This window comes from Echinops telfairi, unplaced genomic scaffold (assembly GCF_000313985.2).
Source record: "Echinops telfairi isolate 266 unplaced genomic scaffold, ASM31398v2 ScPeMD7_21;HRSCAF=78, whole genome shotgun sequence".
Lineage (NCBI taxonomy): Eukaryota > Metazoa > Chordata > Mammalia > Afrosoricida > Tenrecidae > Echinops > Echinops telfairi.
The window spans coordinates 501,365-512,842 of NW_022103918.1; the positions used below are offsets into that span (position 1 = coordinate 501,365).

Genomic DNA, 11,478 nt, shown 5'->3' on the forward strand with positions numbered 1-11,478 from the left:
GTAATAAATTATAAATTATCAGGGGGAGGGGGGAGGGAAGGGGAAAATGAGCTGACACCAGGGGCTCAAGTGGAAAGTGGATGTCGTAAGAATGATGAAGTCAACATATGTACTAAAGTGCTGGACACAGATGACATATGTACAGATTGTGATGAGTTGTATGAGCCCCTAATAAAATGATCATTAAAAAAAAAAAGACAGCTTCGTCTTTCTCTCGACTTTAGTGGAAGAACACTTAAAAAACGAATCGGTCAGATAAGACATATTACCACATATGAAAAGAAAGAAAGAGGGTCTGACACAGGTACAGAATGGCTGCGCTCTATAGATTCTCATTCTCGCTCAGAAGAGTAGCCCCAGGGACCTGGTTTTGGATGGTGAGCTTGGGAGTTTATAATGTTTTTTGAGTTCCATGTAAAAGTTCTGATGCTACAGGGGTTTTCAAATGTTCATGGACATTTTGAATGAAAAGATGGAACTTTCCCACAAACTCTTTGCAGGTTCCTTGTAAGTAACTGAGTGTTGAGTTAAAAGTAAGCATTCAGCAGAGAGTTGTAGAGTCCGGATTTTCTCAAATCGTACTCTCAGGGATTCTCTTACCCTTCTGACAAGCAAGTGATGAGTGCATTCCAATTCCCAGGTGTTGCTGGAGAGCACTTGTCTTGTTATGGGTACCAGTAGCCGTGGCACAAACAATAACAGTAGTAAGAGTGACGACAAAGTCACCTTCTATGGCCATCAGAGGATTGCTAAGGGCTTCCCTATCTCCCATCAAGTCTGCCCAGAATCTCTCCCAGGAAGGTTGTTATTCCATCCTCAATTTATATGTTCATCTTTCTTCTACCTAGAAGTATCTAATAATCTCTCCCCCAATTTACACAGCCAGTGTTTTTCTGGTTAGGATTTGATCGAAGTCTATCTGACTCCAAACTTGCTCTTTCCTTTCCATCATGAGTTTTTTTCCTACACAAGCCAGGACCAGATGATCAGTTGCTGTCATTGGAGCCAGTGCAAGTAGACTTTGACTAACGATGAACTCATTGGTTGCCAAAGTATCATGCTCCTTCTTGTGTTTTCATAAGTCCCCAACCACATCTACCAATGGTTTCCTCTCTTCAATGATGTTTGTTGTCATGATAGTTATTGATCATTTACTCTATGCAACACGTGCTTCCCCTGCCTTGCCAGGCTTGGCATATAACTAATAGCTAGACTTCTTTTTTTTTTTTTTTGCTAAACCATTCCTAGGAAAACCAAATAAAAGGTAAATAGGACGTTGGATCAGGGTGTATAATACATATCTACCCCACTGATTTTTCAAAAACTTGCATGCATTTGTGCTAAATTTCATGACTCTTTCTGGAAAGACCCACGTGAATACACTGCAAATGAGCCACGAATAATGGTAACAGTTCAAAAGAGAGCTACACGGGATGAATAAAATCCATAAATGTTACCAACAAAAGCAAATGTAGCCAAGTGCTGAAATGACACACGATTTCCCTTTTTGCCAGCAGGAAGACTCCTCCATTTCACTGCTCTTTGTACCTTCTGATTATACATTTTGTCTTAACATTCCCCCCTACTGGAAGATAGGTCTTTGTCCTCTAAGAAACACAACCCCATTCTTACGAAGGCCTGTGGACTCCATCCTGGAGGCTGTGTTGACGGTGTCTCCAAAGAGGCAGTAACGAGGCATCTTGATCCCCACCACTCCGGCTGCACAGGGGCCTGAAACAGAGGGCAGAACTCAGGAAACAGAGGCAACTGAACCTGCTGCGTGGAGGTCACGGAGGGGGGCACGTCTCTTCTCAGTGCCGCCGTGCTGAACTGCCACAGAGGAGTGCTGAGGATGGGGGAAGAGGCACTGCGATGCTTGCTTTAAGTGGAGTTTCCCAAAGCTGGCAGCTTCATTATTCAACGCACGCTGCAGAGAGCATGATGCGTAGCACAAACAGAATCTTTACACCGAACGGTAAGACATGTTGACCAGCTATCTAGGTCACAGAGGTAGAAAGTCCTCTGTCCATGGGTCTCTTTCTGTCCTCTAATCTATCATCTTCACGAGGCTGAACCAAAAAAACCAAAAAAAACCAAACTGTTGCCACGGACTCGATTCCGACTCATAGTGAATGATACTAACAGACAAAGTAGAACTTCCCCATGGGGTTTCTAAATCTGTAATCTTTTTAGAAACAGACTACCATCCCTTTCTCCCACACAGAAGTTAATACCAGAGTGCTTAACCAAGGCTCCACTGTGAAGCTTAGAGGGCAGGAGAAGGATCAATGGCAACCAGGGGTCTAGAAATGTGATTTAACTGAACTCAAGGAAAAACTGCCTAACAATGTCAACTATCCAATGACGTTTTCTTGGGAAATAATGAATTTTGGAGGAAGTCCTAGGATTATTCTAAAAATGGCTATATGATGACTTGTCTTGGAAAATAGGCCCCGTGGTGGCATAGTGGGTTATGTGCTGGGATTACTTCAAGATCAGAAGTTTGAAACCCACAGCTGCTCCACGGGAGAAAGATGAGGCTTTCTACTCTCTGAACGAGTTACAGACTTGGAAACCCACAGAGGCAGTGTTACTCGGTCTTACAGGATCATTGTGAGTCAGAGTCAACTGGATAGCAGTTAACTACCAAGCTAAGTATCTTGGAAAATATATCAACAATTTTTACCTTATAGAGAATCAGTCTAGTGTTCCTTGATAACTATATTTATTCCATGATATGCGTAAATCATCTCCTCAAACCTCTCAACTCAAGAGTGAACAACTGGATGTGAGGGTGATCTGGCTTTGACATGTGACCCCATTGATCATGATGGTTTATTCAGCTGATCTGGCTGGCTAGGTGGGTGACCCCTTCCTCCCACACCACTCCCAAAGCTGCACACTCAGTTGAAGAGGACCACCTTCCCGGATAGAAGGAGGACCTGTGCTCCCCTGCTAGAACCCCCAAACAAGCTCTCAAGCGTAGACAGCTTTCATGGTCTTTGAAGGGACTTGAGTATATTCTGTGTCATTGGAAGGCGAGCAGAAGAGGAAAAGGATGGAGAGCATAAACACCCTCTAATTATAGTCGTTTGACCAGCTGTAGCTTGTTTTCCTTTTGGCAGCTAAGCAAATTCATGAAAGCAACTCTAACAATTACTGGGAAAAGATATGAGAAGGGATGGAGAGAGGTCATGCAAATGGAGAGGCAACAAATGAAATATTCAAAATGGTGACTACATAGGAAGTCCAAAGCTTCCGGTTTTAGAAACTGGTGGTGTTGCTCATTCCAGGAGTCAAAGGTGAACAACTAAGAGACTCTTACACGCTACTTTGCTACTTCCTAGAACTCTCTATGGATGGAAGTGAAATCTGTTAAGATATATATTAGGATCCTATGTGTTTCAGATTTCAAAAGTAAACCTCATGTGAAGACTGATGATATTTGAAGACCCATTATCCTTACTAATCTGGTTGGTATTCAGAGGTACATATGGTTGCCACTCACTAAGATGCTCAGTTCCATACCAGAGTGCACGCCAATGCGGATCCATATCGGAAGGCCAGGAAGATGCTCCAGCTGGAAGGTCCCCATGAAGCTGAGGATATCCAAGGCCATCTTGGCAATGTCTATCGCATGTCGGTTGCCATTTCTCTTTGGCAAACCACTGGCTACCATATAGGCATCACCAATGGTCTCCACCTATGGGAATAGTTTCTCATCAGTGGATCCACCCCTCTTAAAGGCATGCAAATTAAATAGAAGCAGTTAATTACATATCAAACACTAAAGTTTATGGGAAACTCCATGTGAGCATGGCCCTACACACCTTTTCTGTGGCCAATTCAAGAGGAGTTCTATGTTGATTAGGTAACAATTTTCAGTCTAGATAAACAGGTAATATAACAGTTATAAGAAGCTTTAACCACTTAAGTGTATCAATATAAATTGTCCGGATACAGTGGCAATTATGTTAATGCTTAAACATTCTAAGCAGTTTTATGCAACTTATGCAATTATTTTTGACATTTTCTAATGGATTTTTCATTGCTTTATTAAATTCCTAAGAACAGCTTTAAGTTTCGGAGGAGTCATTGTTAGCATTCATCATTTTTCACATCATACCCTTCCTCACATATTGACTATCTTAATTATCTCTTATCATTGAAAAAGAAAATTCTCAGCTTGTGTCTCTGATGGCTCAGGTCCCACCTTGGGACTCAGGTGGGTCCTGGGGAGCCCTGAACAGGTGACTCCGAGTGATAAGCCAGAGGTCACAATGATGAGTAGGCCTGGCATTTGACTGCTGTGGGCTGCCTTCTCCCAGTAGTCGGTGATGTCAGAGTGTGTGGGGTGGTAGTAGATGACATCATGAGCAGGCAGGGAAAGTCCAGGTGTGGGCTAGAGGTGGCAGGGGGGTTTGTGGAGGAAGTTGGAAGGAGATATAAAGAGAAGGGGACTGTGTGGGACTGAGGGGCTGGGATAGAGGACACCTAAGGACTCTACTCAGGGTGGGCAGTAGGTGACAGGCAGCATCCAACCACCACCTCATCACCAATCCCCATAGACTTCACTGGGTGAGGAAGGCATGGTGGGAAAAGGGGGCCGAGTCATCCCAGGATATGCCCGAGGTGCCTGATGGGTGGTAATAATCTGAGAGACTGGTGCTGAAGAGGGGGCTACAGTTGCAACTCTTGCAGAACACAGATTTTACAAACAGACCAGGATCCCAACCATGTCACCAAATGAGAAATGGGTGCATTTTTATTTACATAATCATATGTACAGTTTTATATCTGTTGGTTAATTTCTTTTTGCCAGCTTTCTCTAAAATGTATAATAATTTTCTGTTTAACAGGAACTGTAATTAATATGGCCTATATATTAATATTAATACTAAGGAGGAGCATTGGCCTAAGAAAGATCCTGAAAGGGAAGTCTTCTCTGAGGGCTCTTATTAATGCTATTACATGAGCAATTATATGAGCAACACTTACATTTTAAAAAGAATTATAATATTTGGGGCATATAATTTATTTCAATAATCTTTGCAATAGTCATTTAATTAAGCTGTATCATCATCCTATTTTACAAATCAGTAAACTTAGACTTGGTGAGGTTAAATGTATTTTGTGAGATCATACAAAATTGGGAATTGGATGCAGATCTCTAATTGTGAAGTTACCTTTTACATAAATACTGCTGTTTTCCAATATGTAAATCCAAGAACTCAATTCTCCTTTACTTTTCTGAATCATACATCATAAACTCATAACTGGTTACCACCAAATTCACATAATAGATCTCTTTCTGAATATTATAGAATACTCTCCCTGTTCTGCATCACTCCCTTGAATGCTGTTGTTTAATTTTCTGACATCAACAAAAACAATAATAGATGAACTGGTTCTTGTTCTACTTATTCTAAGTCTAGTGTCTTCCCTGTTTCACTCCCCCCCACCCCTTACTAGAAAAAAACTCATTGCCCTGGAGTTGATTCTGGCTTACAGCCACCCAATAGAACAGAGTAGAACTGCCCCTGTGGGTTTCTGAGGCTGTAACTCTTTACAAGGGCAGAAAATCTCCCTTTTCTCCCATCCAGAATGGGTGGTAGTTTTGAACTGATGACCTTGTGATTAGCAGCCCAATGCACAAACCACTATGCCACCAGGACTCTAGTTCTCTGCTTTATTTTTAATCGGATTAAGCATGGTTAGTTTTTTAGAGATGGATTTGAGAATATGTCTGATCTTCGTGTTGTCTCTGGCCTACTGCTTTTTCAAAGTTACCTCATTTGACTTCTGAGCCCTCTTAGTTTTCCACTTCTTTTTATTTTTAGCTTGGATTCCACCACCAATTCTTTAAATCTTAAATTAGAGAGAGTAAGCTTGAGGAATAATAGGAAGAGTCAAGTCCAGCTAGGATGATCTTGAGCTGTACGACTCTGAGAGGGGAAGCGTTTACCTTGTAGACATCGTGATGATCAAGGATGTGGTCAAAGCTCTTATAGATGTCATTGAGCATGTCCACCACTTCCATGGGGGTGCTGTATTTGCAGATTGTAGTAAATCCTACAATGTCACTGAAATAGATCGTGACTTCCTCATACAGCTCGGGCTCCACAATGCCTTTCTCCTTTAGCGACTTCACTACTGGCCTGTGGGAGGAAGGAAAAGAGCACCTTCAACTTCTGCAATAGTTTCCCTTGCATAAATCGACAACAGTACTTGTCCACCAGGAGTTAGAGAATTTGGGATCTCCAGTGAATTGGGTGGCTAGGAAGCAAAGGTAGGTTTGCATATAACATTTACAAGAGCACATTACACACTCAGACATATAATGCATGTATTTTAACATAGAGGGGTATTAGAATTTCAGCATTAACTTAGAATTTGATAACTAATCTAACTACACAAATACATGTAACAATAATGTATATATAACCCTAATGCATATGCATACTTGCTCACTTTTGACTACTCTGCTGAGAATTAGATTCTCGGTATACATCTTAGATACAGATATACCTACATTTGAGATCTGAGGAGGGTGGGTCATTATGGTTTCACATGGCTTTCTTATCAGAGTCAATGTTTTCCCTAATTGTGAAGGCACAATGCATTTAAACGTTAATTTTGATATATTCTAAACCAGCATTGGTTCCTTTAAAAGGGAAATCAATCACTATAGAAAAGAAACAAGCTAATAATTAAAATAAATTAAATTTAAAGCTAAATAAATTAAATTTAAAAAAGAAAGAAACAAGCTAAAACTGGTAAAACGTATGCAAGTGTGTGTACATATATACATATATATTCTAAAACCAAATCTATCTGCCACTTAATCTATTCTGACTCCTAGTGACACCATAGAATAAAGTAGAACTTCCCTATAGGGTTTCTAAGCCTGTAAATCTTTATGGAAGCAGATGCCTCTTATTTCTCCTACTGAGGGTTGGTGGGTTGAACTTCTGACCTTTTAGTTAGCAGAAAAGAGCTTTAACCACTATAGCACCAGGGCTTCTTATATGTGCATAAGGATTATGCATTATGTTTGAATTATGTGAGTATGTATATATATTTTACACTATATATTATGAATTGAAATGATACACAATTCACTTATCAGACCCAGAAGTAAGCGAGAAATCCAACAGGGGCCGTGTATTCCAGTTATGTGCCAAGTTTCCAGTTCATTGAGAAAAGTGGATGAGAGCTGACATGATGAGGCTGGTTGTGCCCACCTGCCCTTGTCTGAAGGTAAAACTATTGGAATCAGGGCCCGATAACTCAAAGGTTTCATAGAAATCTCTCATTTTTACAGAGGAGACGGCTGAGTCCTAAAGGCAGCCCTATTGACATACTAGGTTGCATGAATTGGACTGCTAACCACAAGGTCAGCAGTTTAAATCCAACCAACTACTCCACTGGAGAAAGATGAGACTTTGTGTTCCTGTAAAAATTTTGTCTGGGTCCCCCTCTCCCTATAAGAATTAATTTCAGAAAACAGCACTGAAGCAACAGCTCAGAGAAAGGGACACATCTGATCAGAGCACACAGGAGCAAATGAAAGGAGAGAGAGTGAGAGAGTGGAGCACATCCTGGCCCATCAAGTCTTGAGAATGGCATCCCTGCTCAGAGCAGCCAAGGCACAGAGAGGACCATAGGAGCAACCCCACCACGAGACATGATGTCCCTCACTGACCCATAGTGTCAAGGGGGACAACACTGGAGACACAGTATGGGAATTGTGCCCAATCTGACCCCACCACACCAAGGTGAAACACTAAGGGTGTGCAACAGAACAGCAAGGGGAGCAGAGCAATGAAGTCCCCAAGGAATACCAAAAATAGACCGTGGGGCCAGATCATGGCACCCCATCAGACTTGACCCGAAATCACTCCTAAAGGTCAACAAACAGACCTTGAGCTATTTACAGACTTTTCTTTTATATGTCATTTTGTTGTTGATGATGTTGCTTTGTTTTCTTTTGTTGCTTTGTTTTGCTCTGTCTTGTTTTTTGTGCATATTATTATCTCTGCAGGTCTATCTAGATAAGATAGGTGGGATGAACAATCCAGAGGAGAAAACAGTGGGGCCAATGTTTCCAGGGGAATGTGGGAGAGGGGGAGGCGAGGGAAAGGAAGTGGGTGTTAACAAACCTAGGGACATGGGAACAAGTGATCTAAAATCCATGGTGAAGAGGGTGTAGGAGGCCTGGTAGGGGTTGATCAAGGTCAATGTAACCGAGAGGAATTACTGAAACCCAAATGAAGACTGAACATGATAGTGGGACAATAGGAAAGTAAAAGGAAATAGAGGAAAGAACTAGGAGGCAAAGGCCATTTACAGAGGTCTTAATACATATCCATATATAAATATATTTATATATGACAATAGGGAAATAGATCTATGTACATATATTTATAGGTTTTGTATTAAGGTAGCAGATTTACATTGGGCCTCTACTCAAGTACTCCCTCAATGCAAGAATATTTTGTTCTCATAACTTGGCATTTCATGCTGCTCACCTTTCTGACACGATTGTTGAAGACAAAATGGGTGCATAAGCAAATGTGGTGAAGAAAGCTGATGGTGTCTGGTTATCACAAGATACAGCATCTGGGGTCTTAAAGGCTTGAAGATAAACAAGTGGGCATCTAGCTGAGAAGCAACAGAGCCCACATGGAAGAAGCACACCAGCCTGTGTGATCATGAAGTATTGATAGGATCAGGTATTAGGCATCAGAAGACCCAGAACAAAAAAAATCATATCATTGTGAATGAGAGGGAGTGCGGAATGGAGACCCAAAGTCCATCTGTAGACAATTGAACATCTCCTTACAAAATGGTGACAGGGAGGAGACAAGCTAGTCAGGGTGCAGTATAGCACCGTTGAAACATAAAACTTTTCTCTAGTTCTTTAATGCTCCCCGCCACTGCCACTATTGTGACCCCAATTCTACCTTACACATCTGGCTAGGCCAGAGCATGTACACAGGTACAGATAAGAGCTGGAAACACAGGAAATTCAGGACAGATAAATCCCTCAGGTACAATATTCAGAGTAGCCATACCAGGAGGGGAAGGGGAAGGTGGGGGGGAGAAAGGGGAAAGTGATCCCAATGATCTACATATAACCCCTTCCCAGGGGGATGGACAACAGAAAAGTGGGTGAAGGGAGATATTGGTCAGTGTAAGACATGACAAAATAATTTATAAATCATCAAGGGTTCATGAGGGAGTGAGGGTTGGGGAGTGAGGGGAAAAATGAGAAGCTGATTACAAAGGGCTCAAGTAGAAAGAAAATGTTTTGAAAATGATGATAGCCACAAATGTACAAATGTACTTGACACAATGGATGGATGGATGGATTGTGATAAGAATTGTATAACCCCCCCAATAAAATGAGTAAAAGAAAAAAAAATAGTCTTGGAAACCCACAGGGGCAGTTCTAATCTGTCCTGTAGGGTCACAATGAGATGGAATCCACTCGATGGCAGTGAGTGTTTTTAAAGAGTAAGTGACTTTCACGAGGTCCCATAGTCACAAACGAACGAGCCATACTAGCAATAGCCACCTCCTGTCTTTCATTGCACCACAGTGCCACCAGACCCAGACCTGGGGCATTCAAGGGGATGGGGAAGACTTGGAGGTGCGCTGCCTGTAGGGAAAGACAGATCTCTGGCACTTTCCTGGAAGACAAACGTTAGTTAACCACAAGAAGTGAAAACCACAAGACGCCCTCCAGAGCATGGATGTGAGCCATTTGGTGCAGTAGTCAAATGTGTGACCTTTTACAAACAGTCACTGGTATAGAGCCATGAGCTCACAGGGGCATTCTGGGTGGTGGTTCTTGGCAGCCCAGTGTAATAACACAGAGTATTTTGGAGACCGAATAGATATCATGATTCCACCTCACATTCTGCATTTTCTTACCCCATATGGTTCTGTTGTTCTGTATCTTGGCCAAAAATTGGACAAATCAGTGGTGGTACCATGATTTTAAGTCAGGATTCACTGCCCTCGGATTACAGGATTTAACCCAGTGATGGACTTACATCCAATAACATAGTTTCTTGTAGTTTAATGAAAAGAGCGAGCATGACTTCTATGTGTACAGCGGTGGGCTCCTTGGCCTGACCCTAATTCCTCATGCTTCATGTTTTCATTCTTTGCATATCTTAACATTTCTGTTATTACTTGAGTATCAACACTTACAAAATGTTAAAGCAAGGCTGTAAACTTTACCACCTTTCTTATTTGGCACACTGTAGAATTGCTTCACAAAATAGAGGTCGGGTCAAGATGCCCCCACAATGAGACATCTTAAATGTGTGTTCCCCGTTGCCTCCACTAAAGACTTCTACTTGTTAAAGCTCCTTTTCTACTTGAAGTAAAGGACTAAAGCATGGAAATTAACTTAGTGACTGTGTTATATCTCCAACTTTCCTAAGGAATACTTCATTTTCAGGTTCAGATTGTAGAGACAGACAGTGACTTGCCTAAGGTCATGCTATTGTTAGGTACCACTCAGAGAATTTTGACTCAAAACCCCATGTGACAAAGTAGACCTATCAGATGATAGAGCAGAACTCCCCTACATCATTCTGTAGGCTCTGATTTTTATGGGAGCAGATCTGTCAGGTCTTTTTCCTAAGGGGTGCTGGGTGGGTTAGAACCACTGTACCACCAGTGCTCTGTGCCTAAGGGGATAGTTCAGTCAAAGTGATAGAGGCGTGTTCAGACCCAGATGGGTCAAACTCTAAACTCCTTGCTCCTTCTGCTATGACCGTTTGAAAAGAGGTCTTAAGCCTGCAGCCCTACAGAGATATGAATAAAAATAAGGCTAAACAGATGTGTAAAGCTTTCAGCTGCGGCTATGAGGCATAATGGCTGTGGAATCCTGGGAGACCACATCTACAGGATGACTTGTCTTACCTTGGAAGCAACATAAAGTTCAGTCTGTCGGCTCTGTCCCTCTCGGCCTTGTAGAGCTGTGTCCTTTCCTCTACCAGATGTTCCAGGTTTCGAGAATATAGCTGCAGACGCCGGATCAAGGTGTCCATATAACTCTCATTTTTTTGGTCATGAAATAGGCTGTAGATAGTAATAGATAAGGAGCTCTTACACACTATGAAGAAAACATAAACGTCCACCAAAACAAGGGGGAAAATACGATGAACAGTTAATTTAAAACTTAAAAAATGGCCAACAAAACAATTTTGCAACAACTGTGATAACAACAAAAGAATATGTGTACAGTTATCTAGATGGACACTAAGGTAAGTCAAGCATTGCCACCGAGGTTCCAGTTTATGTATGCATGGGCTTATTCTAGGGTGGGGGGAGGTGTTTAAACATGTCTGTCTGATCGGTGGATGAATGTAAACAGTACAAAGATGTACAGGGCCACTTAAAATTCAAGGAAGAGAGGATAGCTCAGAAGGTTATGCAGTGTTGCTCATTTTTTTTTTT

The 11,478-nt window shown here is 41.7% G+C and overlaps 1 protein-coding gene across 1 annotated transcript in view; it reads right to left on the minus strand.

Moving 5' to 3' along the window:
- Window positions 1-11,478, minus strand: part of GUCY2C (guanylate cyclase 2C) — a 109,030-nt gene that overhangs the window by 6,169 nt on the left and 91,383 nt on the right. Inside the window, exons 21-24 of the mRNA XM_013007499.2 lie at window positions 10,942-11,100; window positions 5,966-6,158; window positions 3,529-3,703; window positions 1,633-1,731 (exon numbers count right to left, since the gene is read on the minus strand). Coding sequence (XP_012862953.1) covers window positions 1,633-1,731; window positions 3,529-3,703; window positions 5,966-6,158; window positions 10,942-11,100 — 626 coding nt within the window. The remainder of the gene's footprint in view (window positions 1-1,632; window positions 1,732-3,528; window positions 3,704-5,965; window positions 6,159-10,941; window positions 11,101-11,478) is intronic.